This window comes from Monomorium pharaonis, chromosome 7 (assembly GCF_013373865.1).
Source record: "Monomorium pharaonis isolate MP-MQ-018 chromosome 7, ASM1337386v2, whole genome shotgun sequence".
Lineage (NCBI taxonomy): Eukaryota > Metazoa > Arthropoda > Insecta > Hymenoptera > Formicidae > Monomorium > Monomorium pharaonis.
The window spans coordinates 13,733,919-13,751,809 of NC_050473.1; the positions used below are offsets into that span (position 1 = coordinate 13,733,919).

General features: G+C 42.6%; 6 protein-coding genes across 11 annotated transcripts in view; 4 read left to right on the forward strand and 2 right to left on the reverse strand.

The window, feature by feature from the left end:
- Positions 1-1,984, reverse strand: part of LOC105834497 (hepatocyte nuclear factor 4-gamma) — a 37,863-nt gene extending 35,879 nt beyond the window's left edge. The window contains exon 1 of one of the 3 annotated variants that reach the window (XM_036289880.1): positions 1,320-1,984. The gene's annotated coding sequence lies outside the window, so the exon portion shown is untranslated. Of the gene's footprint in view, positions 1-397; positions 1,294-1,319 lie in introns of those variants that run through there. The other 2 variants (XM_036289879.1, XM_036289878.1) reach the window with 2 other exon arrangements.
- A 1,381-nt stretch (positions 1,985-3,365) lies between these two features.
- LOC105838717 (E3 ubiquitin-protein ligase ZNF598) lies at positions 3,366-8,502 on the forward strand. 4 transcript variants are annotated; one of them, XM_012684465.3, is made up of 4 exons: positions 3,366-3,883; positions 4,263-4,448; positions 4,638-5,202; positions 5,283-8,502. In XM_012684465.3, exons 3-4 carry the CDS (start codon positions 4,789-4,791, stop codon positions 7,659-7,661), a joined length of 2,793 nt encoding a protein of 930 aa, XP_012539919.1. In that variant the 5' UTR covers positions 3,366-3,883; positions 4,263-4,448; positions 4,638-4,788; the 3' UTR covers positions 7,662-8,502. The 4 variants fall into 4 exon arrangements, with proteins under 4 accessions (XP_012539919.1, XP_012539918.1, XP_012539922.1 ...); XM_012684464.3 differs by having other exon boundaries at positions 4,263-5,202; XM_012684468.3 differs by lacking the exon at positions 4,263-4,448.
- A 185-nt stretch (positions 8,503-8,687) lies between these two features.
- Positions 8,688-10,767, reverse strand: LOC105838718 (ADP-ribosylation factor 2). The gene has a single exon (XM_012684469.3). It carries the CDS (start codon positions 10,001-10,003, stop codon positions 9,461-9,463), a length of 543 nt encoding a protein of 180 aa, XP_012539923.1. The 5' UTR covers positions 10,004-10,767; the 3' UTR covers positions 8,688-9,460.
- A 282-nt stretch (positions 10,768-11,049) lies between these two features.
- On the forward strand, positions 11,050-12,173 carry LOC105838721 (26S proteasome non-ATPase regulatory subunit 9). Its single transcript, XM_012684473.3, has 4 exons — positions 11,050-11,226; positions 11,344-11,443; positions 11,519-11,706; positions 11,842-12,173. Exons 1-4 carry the CDS (start codon positions 11,116-11,118, stop codon positions 12,067-12,069), a joined length of 627 nt encoding a protein of 208 aa, XP_012539927.1. The 5' UTR covers positions 11,050-11,115; the 3' UTR covers positions 12,070-12,173.
- Positions 12,174-12,510: 337 nt separating this feature from the next.
- Positions 12,511-14,930, forward strand: LOC105838720 (tryptophan--tRNA ligase, cytoplasmic). The gene is made up of 3 exons (XM_012684472.3): positions 12,511-13,380; positions 13,578-14,509; positions 14,580-14,930. Exons 1-3 carry the CDS (start codon positions 13,260-13,262, stop codon positions 14,745-14,747), a joined length of 1,221 nt encoding a protein of 406 aa, XP_012539926.1. The 5' UTR covers positions 12,511-13,259; the 3' UTR covers positions 14,748-14,930.
- Positions 14,931-15,598: 668 nt separating this feature from the next.
- LOC105838714 (tryptophan--tRNA ligase, cytoplasmic) lies at positions 15,599-17,796 on the forward strand. The gene is made up of 3 exons (XM_012684459.3): positions 15,599-16,022; positions 16,228-17,159; positions 17,445-17,796. The coding sequence occupies exons 1-3, from the start codon at positions 15,902-15,904 to the stop codon at positions 17,610-17,612; spliced, it is 1,221 nt and encodes a 406-aa protein (XP_012539913.1). The 5' UTR covers positions 15,599-15,901; the 3' UTR covers positions 17,613-17,796.
- Positions 17,797-17,891: the final 95 nt, after the last annotated feature.

The following is a 17,891-nucleotide window of genomic DNA, read 5'->3' on the forward strand; positions in this document are numbered from 1 at the left end:
ATTTTAAACCTTCTTACATAATAAAAGTAGCTTTAAATTTATTTTACTTATTGTTAGTAAGCATATTTACATATTATAGTATGTTTAAAAAAAAATTATTTAAAAACAAGTATGCAATAAGAAAGAGAATGCAGCTGTAGTTTCTACTCACAATCCTACAAGTCGGAATAGTTGTGTATTGTCGGAACAAACGTTAGAAATTGATAATTAAAACATAGATAGTTTAAAAAGCGGGTTGTAGACATTTTCATCGAACTAGGAGATATTTCAAAACGGATTTGATAAAATGCCGAATAGTCCGATGTGTCGCAATTAATCTGAATCTTAACCTTTTACCGTTCAATTTACGCCAAAGTATGTATCGAGATTATTCCGATGACAGAAAAGTCATATTTACCTTGGAGTCTTTCTGTAAAGAACATCCGGTACTTCCTGATACCTCGTGCACTTCTTCGTCCACCCAGCTATCGTACGCGCGCAACGCCGATACGGTTATCTTGTCATTTTGAACGACTCCATCAGCACCACGTTGCGTAGACGAGAAAATGACAGAGAGAAAGAGAGAGAGAGAGAGAGGGAGAGAGAAAAAAGATCTCTAACCTGATTGGGTCGATTGGCGATCGCGGCGCTCCCGTAGTCCGTCCTGCCACGCGCGCACCGTTCTCACAATATCAGTCAGTGACGGCGCCCGGCGCAAGTGACACCTGTTGTGCATTTGTGTCGGAGACGCGCGCACGCGCGCACGCCATGCTGACAGTATTCTCGGCACGAGATCCTTCCGCTCCTTTCCTTCGTCGTTTCCTTCGCGCGGAACCGCGCTTCTTCCTTCCACTCGTTCGCTCAATTCCAGCTCCCTCGGAGGCGCAAAAACCGAGGAGGGACCCGATTTCGCGCATGCGCCTCTACGAACGCGGTAACGGCGCGCGGACGACACTCAAAGTCCGCTTGAACGGAAAGCATCGGATCTACTGGGATCTACTGCCGCGAGATCGCGGGGTGCACTGCACCGCCGCGGCGCGTCGCGTCGCGTCGCGTCGCGTGGTGTCGCGCGCCGCGTGATGGCTCTTCTTTCCTTCAGACACGCGTCAACGAAAACACGGCACGAGACACACGCGCGCGTGGAATTCGTTTCCCCACGAAAACACCCTCGAGGCGACAATCGCGCCTCCCGATGACAAACTGCCTCTTCCACGCGCCCAGAACGCGGAGCGCGGACTGCGCCGAGATCGCCGCAATAACGTGCGCGCGTAACCTTGCGCACGTTAATGACTATCACTTAATTGCGATCGGATAACATGAGCTATAATTCCCAAGATTACCTGAACGAGAGTATGAGTATCTCACCGCGATGATGTCCTTTTTTTCCGCTGTTTCTGCTGCTCGACTCACGATAACGAGGCGCGTCACGCCGATTGAAAAATTCCACGATATTATCGATGAACGATGAGGTTTTTTTTTCATGCGTATACGAATCACGATGATTGATACACATGAACGCTATTCTCGTGGATATAATAGCTTAAAATAAAAATGAGCGACGAGATCGTTCTTTCACTATCGCGGAAAGAAGACTGCATTATCACAGAGACGATTGCATATTATCGTGTAAGATTTATCGATTAAATTTATCGATCGTCAAGATACGAATATCAGTTCGAACCTATAAAATAATCGGCCAGTAAATTATTAAGACGCCAAGAACAACTTTCCGTCAAAAATAGAAATATGATATTTTCAAACTAATAAAAATAAGATCGCAAATTACATTAAAACGAGGACGTCGGCTCGGTATGAAAGAGGTTAACGGAGAGATTCTCGAGAAGATGCACTGGACGATGCCACTTTTTCAACGTAAATGGGAAGGACCCAAAGGAGATCTCGAAATTAATCGACGAAGTTAATCGCCGCGACGGTCAGGCGCTCTACGTGATCGATCATTATCGACGTAAATCGCGCGGTTGCAATTGCGAGAGCGAGAGCGAGAGGTTAAGCGCCGCAGGTGCGCGCTCACCTCATTACATCACTGCCGCTCGTCGGTATCTCGTGCCTGTCGCGCACACGTGTCGTCATACGCGAGACACGTTCTCGATTAATAAACGCGGAAGACGGGAAGAAGAGAGGGAGAGAGAGAGAGAGAGAGAGAGAGAAAGATGGAGCGGGAGGAAGGTGGGAAGGGATAGGAAAGCCGGCGCGGTCAACGCGGTTCGCACCGCGAATAAAAACCAAAAGAGGACTGCCTTGAATCAATAAATAATTGTTTGCGCATTTTCTCAAATCGAATACATTAAAGGACTCAGAGCGCGCGCGCGACGGTATTGCTTACGTCACTACACGTTTATTATTACGCATGCAAAGCCGATCTCGCAGCGTGGCAAGGATCTTTCGTTATTATAAAGGTGTCCCGCGCGCGCGCAAAAGTAATAGTTCGAATCTTTATGCAATTTTCCGTTATTGCGATATATTGAGGAATTGTCGATGGATATAGGGAGGAAATCGCGACATTCCTCGCTACGCGACTTACAATTACTTTTTTCCCTTTTTTTTACACCTGATCTCGTTCATTCCTGACATTATCGCTTAAAGTGTGTCGGGTCTCGATCTTCCATGGGTGTCACGAACGTAAGGTTTCTAATAATTTAACATTAAATAGCTTTGAAACGAGATTACGTCAAGATAAAATTTGCTTGAAATTCGATTGAGAACGTCGACTTTTTCTCTTTTAATTGTTATCGCGTTTGCAATATTAGTTCAAAAGTTACGTGACGTCTCGACATCGACATTGAAGAACGTCGGAAGAAACTTCTGACTGAAAAGAATGATAAATTTCACAACAGCCTGTACGACAGCGGGGAAAGAAACTGGAGTTCATATTGGGGTTAGCGGTTAATCAACATGGAACCGGATATAAGATGTGTTATGATCAATTATGATGCAATCACAGTTTTGCGTCTACACATATCGCGCAAATCTTCGTGCAGATGGCACCTGTTGCCGCATTTTCTTGATAAATAAATTTTATATATATATATATATATATATATATATATATATATATATATTAAATGAAAAGAGAAAGAAATAAAACAAAAAATAAAAATATAACAAGATTTTTCGCGATAACTAATCTCTATTATAGTTATGTAGATTTAGTATGAATCTACGAATCCAAGTTTAACAAACTGCCAGAAAATTAATAGATATAATTTTAATATGTGTATATTATAATTAACTATTAATTATCAGGCGCTTTCACGACTGGCAGTTCTACTGCAGACGATTAAAATAGTATAGAAACTGGAGTAGAATTAAGATACACGCTGTTTGATGCAAGAGATACGGCGAGAGTTAAAGCATCATTTTTTATTTGTACTCTTAAAAATCATCTCACTTCAAGTTACAATTCACGAGAGTGGAATTGCTCCGTATCGCGTTCAGATTCCATCGTAACTTCTTTGTCCATTAATTAATTTCTACCAAGATACGTAACATCAATTTCGGCCCTTATTTTTTATCTCTTTCTAGTTCTAATTAGAAGATGGTGAACAGTATAAGTTGAGTCGAGTGTAAAATTAAACCATATTGGAAGGAATGAATATTTTCCTTTCAAAAAAAAAGTCCATCTGTTCTACGCCGTTGGTCAACTGGTATCCCGATATTCCATCACGTGGTAAACCGTTTGGTAATTGAGGCACGTGGCTGTCGGTAAAGCAAATTCGTGTCAAACCGTGTTGCATCGTCCGTTTTTTTTTCTCTTCGGTGAATCTTGTCTTAGCAGGTCTTGGCGGTCGTGGCGGTCTTGGCGAAGGTGCGCAACGTGACGGGGAACGTTTCCGTGCACAATTGGACCGAATTTTGACGAAAGTTCTATTGATATCGCCGATTGGTACGTATATTTCCGATGTCATCGCCACACGATGCGAAAAGATACAGATGCACGCGCACGTATGCACGTTTCCGGAGATAATCTTCGTTGGCTTCCGAGTCCCGCGTAATTCCGCGTTTTCCGTTGTCGGTGCACGACGCGTGTACGGCGTGTATATGCCGCAGGTACGGTGAGGTACGGGCTACAGAGCCGCAGGTAGGATCGTTCGTCTTCGGGCCCTTCTCGACCGAGGTCGGCCGAGTCCATCTGTTCTCGTCCTCCTCGCGCTCTCCTCGTCTTTCTTTCTCGTCCGCGATCGTTTTTGAGCACGAGGTTCCTCATTTCGCGCGGTTGCGAGAGTAAAACGCCCGGACCGATCGGTTGATTGATTGGTTCACAGGAATTGGGGACCCAGAACCAACTCTTCGAAAGATTCGAGAAACCTCGACCGCCCCGCGAGAGATTCTGCCATCTGCCATCTGCTGAAACTGCTGCCAATTTCCGCGCGGCCGTTATCTATTTTCGGAGGATCGTCTCGTGTCCAGCCAGTCCGGCGAATCCCGACGGAGGATTCTCGGCCAGTTTGGTACAGCCGGATATTTTCGAGGATTGCGTCGCGTGACGTCGCAAGCAGATACGTGTGTCCGCAACACGTCTGACCATTCGGACAATTCACGATCGCATACGAAACGCCCGTCTTTTCACGCGACCTCTTTTTTTTTTTCTTTCTTCCTGGGGAGAACATACCATCCTCATCGTTGTGTTCTGTTTTTAGGAGCCCATATGCCAATTGCCGCAGAAAAAGGTCTGTTGGTGAAATCCAGTGGAAACTTTCATACTGTAGGAACACCCTCGGGTGCAAAAGTTTGAACTAACGGAACGCTATTTGGTTGGAAAAGTGAGAGATCTCAACTTCTGCCGCAAGGATGTCCGGAAGCAATGATAGCTTTAACAGTAATACCTGTGTGGTGTGCTACAAGAATGTCGATATCTACAGCATCGGTATGTGCGAACATCCCGTATGTTATGAGTGCAGCACTCGGATGAGGGTGCTCTGCCGCCAGAACGAGTGTCCCATCTGCCGTCAGGATTTGCCAAAAGTAGTGTTCACGCGAGAGATCAAGCCCTTCCACAGCTTGACTGGAACCAACTTACTGGACACCCGTTACGACATCTACTTCAGAAGCTTTGATATTCAGGAAAAGTTTACAGAATTGTTAGCCAACACCTGCTCGATATGCAAAGAGAAGCTGGTCTTTAGCAGTTTCAACAGTTTAAAGGATCATATGCGACAACGACACGAGCTGCATTATTGTGACCTTTGTGTGGAAAATTTGAAGGTAAGAATTTGAGCATGCAATTACTTTTAATTGATAAACGTGTTTTGTATCTATTGATTCATCATACTTTTGTTCAACAGATATTTTCGCACGAAAGACGTTGTTACACGAGATCGAGTCTAGCTACGCATCGGAGAAAAGGTGACGTCGACGATAAGAGCCACAAGGGTCATCCACTCTGCGAGTTTTGTGATCAACGATACATGGACAACGATGAGCTTTATCGGCATCTGAGACGCGACCACTTGTATTGTCATTTCTGTGACGCAGATGGTCTCCATCAGTATTATAGCTCGTATGATTTTCTCAGAGAGCATTTCCGACAGGAGCACTACCTCTGCGAGGAGGGGGTGTGTGCGGAGGAGAAATTTACAAGTGTCTTTCGAACCGACATAGATCTCAAGGCGCATAAAGCCAGCGTTCACGGCAAGCAGTTGAGCAAGCAGGCCGCTAAGCAGGCGAGAACGTTAGAACTAGAATTCACCTTGACGCCACGTGGAGAGAATCGAATGAATAGGAAGGGTATGGCGGGTCCGTCCACGTCAAGAACCACAAGGGACTCTTACAGGGACAATGGTAGAGACTACAGTTCCAGGGATTACCCGGTTTCAGTATCCAGCGGTTCCAGTTCGTTCACATCCAATAACGAGCCTGTCTTTACGAGACAACCGTCCGTCGATGTGCAAAGTACAGAAGAGTTTCCTACGTTAGGTGGTAGTGCTGCCGTCGTATCAACCTTACCTCAACCCAAAAGCAGAGGAAACGTAACCATCCGGAGCACCGTGAGAAATCAACCGCTCGCGGTAACGGACGAGAACTTTCCGGCATTGGGTCCGGATTTAGCTGGCCCAAGTATCTCAAAAACGGTGAACTTTAGCGTTTCTAGCAGTAGCAATACCACAGGACCCAACGGCCTACCGCAGTGCCAGAAAGGTTCCGCGTCCTCTAACGTCTCCATTCACGTGAACCACGAACCTAATGGCACCGTTACCACCAGAGTATCCGGACCTAGCATTAGGATACGTCCCGCGCTGTCTATAGACTCTGATTTCCCTGCCTTAGGTGGCACCGAACCGTCTACCAGTACTGCCAATTCGACTCAATGGAAGGAAGTTTTGCAATGGACTTGTTCGAAATCAGCACCGGCGAACACGTCAAAATCTAAGAAAGTCGCGCCACCGCCCTCGGTACCATCGGCGCCACCCACCATTCGATCTGGCGAAGACTTTCCAAGTCTGTCCAAATCGTCCAAGTCGAAGAAGCAATCTGTAATCACGGTAGTACCGTCGTGGGGACAGAACTCGCAAAATATCAGCAACGCCCAGAGTTCCATCCAGAGCACTAGCAACAACGTAAAAACAACGACGGATCAGACGAAGAGTAAAACAAAGAAGAAAAAAGCGAAACAAGCTTCGAACGGTAATAGTTCGAGTAGTAACGAATCTAGCGGCTCCAAATCCAACATAAATACCGTTGTAGCGAAGAACATCGAGTTGGCGCACACTGATGATTCGAATAACTTTCGCGTCGTTTCTAAAGAGAGTTCTTCGCAAGGTATCAACGATACAAATGACGATAATAGTACGTTCATAAATTCGAGCGTGCAGAACTCTAAGGAGAACTCTGAACACGCGAGCAAGAAGGACAAAAGAAAAAACAAGAACAACGTGAACGGAAGTTTGGAAGTCGCATCTGTTATAAATACGGAATCCGGAAGTGGAAGCAACGGTTCTTCGAATGGAGAGAGGCAGAGAAAGCGCAGCGAGCTGAAGATAGACAGCCTGAACACGACTAACAATAATATTCATCGGACGGAAGACTTTCCTGTTTTAGGTACCAGTAGTAGACCGCCGGGTTTCACAAATCCGCCGCCCGGTTTTGCCTCGCCAACTTTACCACCGCCCGGTTTCTCTATCAAGTACAATAGTTTCGATAGACTGCATAGTAGTAATGGCTTAACGTTCACAAACAGTTCAGGTGAAAGTTACTCCATTTTACCGGATAACAGCACCAAGCATGTGGCTCATGCTTACGTATCACCACCCGATTTTCAAAAACGGAACACGTGTCTGGTGGCGAAGCTCAATGCGGTCCTCATGGAGCAGGACAAGATTGACGAGTTTCGGTATGTGAGCGGCCTCTTTCGCAATGGTACCTGTGATGCCCAGGAGTATTACATGCACTGTTGTGAGGTAATGGGCGCCATCGCCTTCGAGAGTGTATTCCCTGAGCTACTGGTATTGTTGCCGGACATCATGAAGCAACAGGAGCTATTCAAAGTGCACAAGAGGGAAGCAGGTGGCAAAGCGAAGGGATTAGAGATGTGTACAACGTGCGGTCAAGTTCTTAAAAATGGCTTGGATTTTAAAACGCATATGTCAAGTCATACGCTTGAAAATCACTTCCCGGCGTTAGGTAAGAGCAATATGCCGCCAAAGAACACATGGGTACGTAAATGAGTCAATTATGCGCCCCTCATCGATCATCGTCGTGCTACTGGGAGGACTTCTTGGAAAAGCCGATTATCCACTTGCCCGACTACTGAAAACGGTTGTAGATATAACACTCGTTTTTATACCATCCTATCGAAATTATTGCGCTTATTCAATTCGTGAAACGAGTGTAACACGTAACTTTTATTCCAAGAGTCAATCAATCCTTAGTGTTAAAAATGAAAATGTGTATAAAACTAGTGTTGACTATTCGCAATAGACTTAATACTTGTCAAGTGAATTGCGAAGTAATATTGTTTAAAATTATAAAAAGAAAAAGAATATTATAATATACATATATCTTTGAGCTTTTACAGACGGTTGTATTGATGACGTAACGCTTCAAAACGCGCGACTGGCGTGACAAACAGGAGATCAAATATTTTTTTGTATAAAATACTGAAAAAAAGTATATATAAGAATACTGAATGCAAAAAGTCTGTTACAAGTTATAAGAAGTGAGCGTATATGCGTTATATTATATTATATATATATAGTAACATCGAGCACTAAAGTTTCAACGATTATCTACTTTTACGACTGTATTTTAAGACCGTACCGTGTACATAAAGTTCGTAAATAGAAGCGTTCCTTCCTATATAATTTATTTGCTACATTTCTCGAGGAATAGAGATGGAATAGATTGCTGTGCTATACACGAAAAAAAAAAACACCATACTTTAGCAAAATCGTTTGATACGTGATACATTATACACTATACAGTACTTGTAGTACTACCGTACTGTTTTGTACCGTAACAAAGTTGTACATTTAGTTAACACGACAATACATGATTTTGATGAGCGAGCGAATAAGTGCTATTCCTTTGCCTGGCTCTCTTCCATTTTGCTCTTTTTTTTCTGTGCTATTTTTTCGATTATTGATTGAAAATAAAATTCGTATCTCGACCTCGGGTGAAACAATTTTGGTTGACGTTTTACACATTTTCTCTATATGTTTAGGATTTATTGTGACAATAATTTCTAAACATCCTTACAATTTAAGTGTCTATTTTTATTAAAGTCTCATGGTTTCATGAACCTAGTTAAGTTTTATTTCCTTTCGCAATATTAAAGTTAATAATCGTTTACTTATTTGTAAGCCTTATGCAACTAGCAATTATTCTCAAAAAATTACTTATATTTAGAAAAACAGGAAAGTGCAAACGACCTGTATGTAACATCACATAATACATCATTATTCTTCATGAATTTCACACAGACCAAAATAGAAAATAAATTGTAATATCCATTGATTTGTTCATGTGCGACAATTCATAAATAAATTTTCTGCATAGTTAAATCGACCGATTGAAATGGTGTACCTTGTCACTCGATGCATCAAAAAACAAATTAGAAATTCATTTGGTAAGTGATAGTAGGTAAGTATGAAAGAACTTAGTACTATGTACAACCTTTATATATGTATATTCTTATAAATGTGTATGACGCAAAGACCATCTGTTAGGTCTCAATGTTTTCGTACCTTCTATATAAAACAAGTTTCCTGAAGCATAATCCATGCAAAGTCGACCACATGACAAAGATTGCCATCAGATCGTTCCTCCTAGCGTCCTTGATTTGTATTTCGCATCAATTTCTGTAAACAATTGTGAACGGCGACTGTTAAACTGTACATAATAGACGTTACATCGATACAATTTGACAAAGATAGAAACTGTCGAGTGACTCCCCGGTCGTCCATCTTCCACATCCATATTCGATAAACGAGTTGTCCTTAAAAGTATTGGATGCGATGAGGCGCTATCACTTTTTGGCCAACTCGTTACTCAGCCAGTCCAGACCCTCATACAATCCATGTCCCTGTGTGGCACAAGTGCTCTGAATATACCAGTGACGTCCTCGCAGCGAGTTTAGGCCCAGCTTGTCGGTGAGCTCGGCAGCGGACATAGCGTTAGGTAGATCCTGCTTGTTGGCGAACACCAGTAGTACCGCGTCCCGCAGCTCGTCCTCCTTCAACATGTTGGCGAGCTCACGTTCCGCCTCGCTAATACGCTCGCGGTCGTTGCTATCGACAACATAGATGAGGCCCTGGGTGTTCTGGAAGTAATGCCTCCAGAGCGGCCGAATCTTGTCCTGGCCGCCCACGTCCCACACGGTGAAACAGATATTTCTGTACTCGACCGTCTCGACATTAAAGCCGATCGTGGGTATGGTGGTGACGATCTCACCGAGCTTGAGCTTGTAGAGTATGGTGGTCTTGCCGGCGGCATCCAGACCAACCATTAGTATCCGCATCTGCTTCTTGCCGAACAGCCGAGTAAGCAGGCTGCTAATCGTGAGACCCATCTTTCCTTGGAGGAAGGAGAGACGCAAGCAAGCGAGAACACCGCGCGGAACCTCGAAGGAGAGCCGAGGACGACGAGTTCTCCCGCTGTCTCGCTGACCCGGGACACCGAAACGCCTCCAACTGCGTAGCCTTTGTGTATTCAATGCTGAATTTCGTCAGCCTGACGTGTGCGTGTGTCACGAATCGAATGTCTCTCCACGTCTCTCGCCCCTCGTACGCAGTCCTGGCAGTAACCAGCAGTAACACACCTCGGCGAATAGCAAACGTCACCTCGCGGTCAGCGGCGCCGTGTACCGCCGGAAATAGTTGGCAAGATACGCCACGCACGCCACACTGCACCCGGGAGTCGAGGACTCCGCCACGACACGAGGATCGTATTGTGGACGAGATCTCAACTCGGATGATCAAATTGGAGGACGACCGCGAAGCGCTTTGTTCCCTTTTTTTGCAGCTTTGTGGAAGTCGCGTGTCGTTTATCGGCGGAGATCAGCGGAGATTGACAAAGCGCGGCGAGTGGCGTGAAGTTTGCCGCGCGACGTTGTCAGCCTTACCGCGCGCGAGTTTGAAAAATTAATACACAATAATTAATTCTTTACCTTTCATAACAGCATAGATATTGCGATATTTTAATGACATTCAATTCTCTTGATCATTTTAATCGCATGGCATATGGATTTGTAATGATTTGCAATAAAATCTAATGCAAAATTTATTGAAAATTTTTATTTCTCTTTTGTAATCAAATATCCAAAATTCAGGGCAAGGTTAATCAAATTTTAATTAATTTAATCAACGATTAAGTTACGCAGAATTGCTTACGAAATTTTTAATTAGTTTTTCATTCCTAATCTTTTTTTTACAAATATAATATATTAATTCTATTCATATTATTGAAATAGTAAAACATATAAATAAAATAATATATAATACTATAAAAATATGAAAAATATTAATACTATAAAACTATGAAAAATATTAATAATTCACGACTACTGTAGGATTTTTCGTGTTTCCTTAACGTAGGGCCCGGGAGACACGTATACGTACCTATTGACGCGTTGTGACCAGCGTGACGGCGGCACCAGCCGAGCGCTGTCCGCTCAAAACGAAGATGGTGGTCGACATGGAGTTACAGGAAGCAAAAGATAATGTCCTTCAATTAATGAAGGAGAAAGACAAAATTGAATCGGATCTACGAGCGTTGAAAGAGGTCTTAGATTCCGTAAGTATTGCGCTTGATTTTACACCATAGCGGCAGGAATGACGTTATCGCTGCGCCAAACTCTTGCAGCATGATCTGTCAGATTTTTTAACGTAGTTACATTTTGCAATTTTGCAGAATCATATCGGCATGGACGAGCCACTAGTAGACACCGAGGGATATCCCAGGCAGGACATCGACGTCTATCAAGTGAGACACACAAGGCATAAAATAATATGTATGTAAATACTTAATTCTTATAAGCAAAACAATCTATATATGTATGTTTGAATAACATTGTGCTGTCATACAGGTCTTACGAACGATCATAAAGATTTGATGCAGAAGATAGAGGAAGGATTGCACAGAGTCCATGCTCTAGCAGGATCAAATAAAGTGGAACAGCCAATATCCAATGTATCTGACATGCAAGAGACAGAAGTGCTGGAACCTTTCCTCAGGGTGAATCTAGTTTCACCAGGTTCGCCAGCAGAGACTGCGGTATGTATTAGTTTCATATTTTTGCATTAACAGTTTGTAACCCGATTGAATTTATTTGTTAAAAGTTAATGTGTTCACGAATTCTCTTATTTTACTAATTTGACACAAAGAAAAATCTATTGCTTTTTTTTTCAGGGCATCCAAGTCGAGGATCTGATACTGGAATTTGGATCTATTCATTGCCGAAATTTCAAATCTTTGACAGATATTGGAAAGCTAGTAGAAAACAGCAGATACAAGACAGTCAATGTAAAAATCAAACGTGGATCAAATATTATAGCTCTGTCATTAACTCCACGACCCTGGGTTGGCAAAGGTCTTCTGGGTTGCAACGTGATACCTGTAGAAGTAGTTGAAAGATAAAATTATATCATTGAGCAGCATGGAATTATTTTTTTAGCCTGCAAACTGTTTCTATGTATAATGTATTTAACAATAAATGTATCTTTGTAAGTTATTACCCTTAATACATATTTGTATTATTATATACTTGCAAGTCTTAATCTGAAATTCCTTATGTTTATAATATAGTTGAGATTTTCTTATAAATAAAAATAGAAAGAATAAATAAAAGTAAAAAATTCTGAAGTAACGAAAGGACACACACAAGTAAGGGATGTTTAAAATATATTTTAAATTTTCGTCTCTGTTGCATCTTAAAATAAAAGCTGTTTACATTTTAGAAAAAAAAATGGAAAATATTTATATAGAGTTTATATATTTAAAATCATCTCAAATATGATTTTGAAATGTTAAACAATTTTTCATTGTCTGGATATACATATATAATCTTATTTATAATTTTACAATCGTTTAGAATCAGAATCCATAAGATAAGTTAACGAGTTAAGAGTTTGAAGCATGAATAGTGCTCTAGATGTCACCAGTAACTTGCAGTAACTCGTGACACGTGCGAACTGCCAATGTATTGTCAAATGCATGCGGAGTTCCGCTGCTGGTCGCAGGAAATATAAAAAAATTTTTCGCGGAAGTAGAATGACAGAATAATTAGAATGCATGACGCATCTATATCGGACCAGATCGTGCTCCGACGATCGTTGGGCATTTAGGGAATACCGGAGAGAAACTCCGAATTCTTGCGCAAAATCGCAAGACGATTATACGGCTGCGATAAATCGCCGTGCGCTCTTAATTCGCTCTCGGACGAACGCTTCTCACTCGAGAATTGATAGCGCGATGACAGTAGACGACGGGAACGACAAAAAAATGTATTTGCTTACGTTGACCATATGATTTCACTCTCGCGGGCAAACATCGCTTGGCCATTCGCGAGAGAAGCAATAATAATAAAAGATGCTGGCGATTGCATCACCCCGTCAATTACGGTGATCGACAGCTCATCTTGCGTGCGCATCAGGTAAATGGTGCCCAGTGGAATAATTAGGAACAATGACATAACCTCTCGGAATCAAGTTGCTTGCCACGGTTAGGTGTAGTTGGGTATCCTGTCCACGTGGACTTCCATACGATTGCATTCAATAGAAACCTGAATTTCGAGATCTGAGAAAGAGCCTTTCGACAGAAACACAACGATGGAGAACGCGCAAGTACACGAGCGCGTGTCAAACGGCGTCGCCGAGAAAGAGGACGTCGTGACCCCGTGGACAATTACGAGAGTCAACGATACTGGAATCGATTACGACGAGCTAATCAGTAAGCGTCTTTCACAATTATATAATGTAACACCAAACCATTGTTTTTACGGGCGTGTAAACGATTTAGAGATAAATATTTGATGTTTCATGGTTTTTTTAGGTTATATTCTTGACAAGCATAGTGTTATATATTTACAAATAGTTTATGCTTCTGAACTTATTTTTGTAGGTAGTTAATATATCCTTCTTTTGCAGAGAAATTTGGCAGTTCAAAGATAGACGATGAACTCCTGGCCAAATTTGAGAAAATCACTGGCAAAAAACCGCATCACTTTCTCAGGAGAGGCATATTCTTCTCCCACCGAGATATGCACACCATTCTGAACCTTTACGAGCAGGGACAGTACTTTTACCTGTACATGAGCAGAGAGCCGAGCATGATGCACTTGGGTCACCTCATACCTTTTATGTTTTGCAAATGGCTGCAGGACATTTTCGACGTTCCATTGGTCATACAGTTGACGGACGATGAGAAAGGTACATGGGAGACTGTAAAGGTAGAGGATGCCATCAAATTAGCCTACACCAATGCGAGAGACATCATCGCCTGTGGCTTCAATCCTAAGAAGACCTTTATCTTCTTTAATGTGGAACACATAGAAATCAATCCGGCGTTCTATCAGAACATGATCAGGATAGGGAAATATGTCGTGTTGAATCAGGTGAAGAGCATCCTTGATTTCGGGAACACTGGTTCGATCGCGAAGGGCGCGTTTCCATTGATGCAGGTGGTGCCAGCGATCTCTAGCACGTTCCCCTTCATCTTCAAAGACACCAAGGTGCCCTGCCTAATACCGTGTTTGATTGATGAGGACCAGTATTTCTGTATGATGAGGGACGTGACGCCCAGACTGGGCTACCCGAAACCGGCTCTGCTGCACGCAATCTTCTTCCCGGCGTTGCAGGGTTGCAAGACAAAGATATCGGCGAGCGACAACAACACAGCGATATTCCTCACAGACACTGCCAAGCAAATCAAGAATAAGATCAATAAGTACGCGTTTTCAGGTGGCCAGGCCACCGTGGAAGAACACAGACGACTCGGCGGAAACTGCGAGGTGGACATATCGTATCAGTGGCTGCGATTCTTTCTCGAAGACGACGAGCGATTGAAACAAATCAGAAAAGTTAGTCTCGCGATTCTGTTTCTTTCTGGATCAATCAGTTGACGTACAAATAACGTTTATTTTTTTCCAGGACTACACCAGTGGGGAGATTCTGACTGGCGAGCTGAAGAAAGAATTAATTGATGTGCTACAGCGACTAGTCGCCAAGCATCAGGAGGCGAAAAGTAAAGTAACGGACGAAGTGATTAAGCAATTTATGATTCCTAGAGACCTCGGCTTCGTGTCGAAGACGAAGTAACGGTTTAGCGAGGATACGTTGGAAGCACCCGCGAAGCACCGATCCTCCTGCTTCTGTGCTGGAGATCTATTTAAATCTATTTATTGCAAAACACGCCGCAGCTACGTTCTGTATACAAAACTGCATTCTACGATATTTTTAAGCACCGTCTTTGTTGAAAAATTAAATTAATTTTTCTATCGATGATTGTCTTGATTATTAAGAACGATTCCGCATCCTTGTTGAAAAATCCAAAAATCCAACTTTTTTTCAGTTTTTCCATAATTTTAATGAATTATATCGCCACAACCGTCTGTCGACAAATAAAGAATAGAAACTTGTTGCAAAGAATAGATATGATGAACGGAATTTAAATCCTGCGGTGTTTATCTTTTTTCGGGTCTTCTCGAGCTGGACAACCACGAAAATTTAACATGCGGTGCCTAAAATGAAAGTAATAAATTCAGAAACAGATATTTCGGGAGTTCCCCGGGATCAAATATATTTCTAGTTATTTCGTTGAAAAACGGCTCTATATGCGAAAAGAGATGGAGAAGAGTCTTATCGTAACTGGTGATGAATAAATTACGGCTGAAAAATTTCGAGAACCGACGATTATAGGTTTTCACTCTGCAATTACCCGCCTTCCGATACCACTAATTTCCGTGACGGACAAACGCGAAAGAATTAAGTTAGTTTTAATCAATTTTAATGCATTTTGATGAATTTAATGAATTTTAATGAAATGGATTAGTTGAATAAAATATTTTCATCAGAGAGCGAGAAAAATATGGAGCTCTTAACGAAAAGAGACAGCAAATACTCCCGCCGTTCACGGCTCAACTCAACGAGTCAACGCAGGTCGAAGAGTGGGGCCGGCCAAGTGATGTTCTATATGTGATGAGGCAACCTTGCTGCCATGGACATCAGAACGTTCAGAATATTGAGCTTCTCACTTCTTCTTCCTCTTCTTAAGGCACCGTCCCTGTTTAGCTGGGGGCGAAGGGGGGACGATTCGGCCTAGAGAATACTGAGCAAACTGGTACCGCTGTTGGGGATGGGAACACTCAACTGCACCTAACCGTCGCAAGATTCGTCCACGTGGACTTCCATACGACTGCGTTCGGTAGAAACCTGAATCTCAAAAAAGAAAGAGCCTTTCGACAGAAACAACGATGGAGGACGCGCAGGTAAAAGAACGCGTGTCAAACGGCGTCACCGAGGAAGAGGACGTCGTGACCCCGTGGACGGTTACGAGCGTCAACGATACTGGAATTGATTACGACAAGCTAATCAGTAAGCATCTTTCGCAATTATATAATGTAATGCCAAACCATTCTCTTCACGGACGTGTAAGCGATTTACACGAGGAATGAATATTTGATGTTTTATGATTGCTTTTTTAGGCTATATTCTCGACGAGCACATCTTGTATATTTACAAATAACTTATACTCTTGAGCTTATTTTTATAGTTAAATAGTTAATATATCCTTTTGCAGAGAAATTTGGCAGTTCGAAGATAGATGATGAATTGTTGGCCAGATTTGAGAAAATCACTGGCAAAAAACCACATCATTTTCTCAGGAGAGGCATATTCTTCTCCCACCGAGACATGCATACTATTCTAAACCTTTACGAGCAGGGACGGTACTTTTACTTGTACACGGGCAGAGGACCGAGCACCCATGCGATGCACTTGGGTCACCTCATACCTTTCATGTTTTGTAAATGGCTGCAAGACGTTTTCGACGTTCCATTGGTCATACAGTTGACGGACGACGAGAAAGCTATATGGAAGAACATAAAAGTAGAGGATGCCATCAAACTGGCCTATGCCAATGCAAGAGACATCATCGCCTGTGGCTTCAATCCCAAGAAGACCTTTATTTTCTCCAACCTGGAATACATAGGAAGCAACTTTTTTCACAATGTGACAAAAATATGGAGACGTGTCACATTGAATCAGGTGCAGAGCATCTTTGGTTTTGGTGACAGTGATCCAATGGCCAAAATTGCGTTTCCACCGACACAGGCGGCGCCAGCGATCTCTAGCTCATTCCCCTTTATCTTCAAGGATGCCAAGGTACACTGCTTAATACCATGCGCGATTGACCAAGATCCTTATTTTCGTATGACAAGGGATGTGGCGCCTAGACTAGGCTACCCCAAGCCGGCTTTGTTGCACGCCACCTTCTTCCCAGCATTGCAGGGCTCGAGAACGAAGATGTCGGCGAGCGACGACAACACGGCAATATTTCTTACAGACACTGTCGAGCAGATTGAGAACAAGATCAATGAGCATGCGTTCTCAGGTGGCCAGGCCACTGTAGAAGAGCACAAACGACTCGGCGGAAACTGCGAGGTGGACATATCGTATCAGTGGATGCGATTCTTCCTCGAGGATGACGAGCGATTGGAACAAATCAGAAAGGTTAGTGTCACATCCATTCTGTCTGTTTATTGATCTTTTAGTTGTTAATGCAATGTACAAATGACGTATAAGCGATGGAAGAATTTAAAGGATCACTAACAAGATTTGAATTCGGGATCCCTAATTCCATAGACTGGCTCTCTCGCCACATGGTTCTAACTGCTTTCATTTCTATTCCATCCACTTATAAATCCTAACCAATTAGAATCTTATGCCACAGTTCTGTTTTAATATAAATCCTTTCGACTCCAAGTATCTTACAGATGTTTATTTTTTCTACATCAGGGCTACATCAGTGGAGAGATCCTGCCTAGCGAGCTGAAGAAGGAATTAATTGATGTGTTGCAGCGACTAGTCTCCGAGCATCAAAAGGCGAAAAGTAAAGTAACGGACGAAGTGATTAAACAATTTATGGTTCCTAGAGACCTCGACTTCGTGTCGAAGGCAAAGTAATCGTTTAGCGAGGACACGTTGGAAGCACGCACGAAGCACCGATCCTCCTGCTTCTGCACTGGAGATCTATTTAAATCTATTTATTACAAAACACGCCGCAACTACGTTCTGTATACAAAACTGCATTCTACGATATTTTTAAGCACCGTCTTTATTGAAAAATTAAATTAATTTTTCTATCGATGATTGTCTTGATTATTAACAGTGATCTATGTTGAAAAATCCAGGAATTTTCAATCTTTCAGTTTTTTAAATAAACGTAGTCTGTCACAGCGAAAT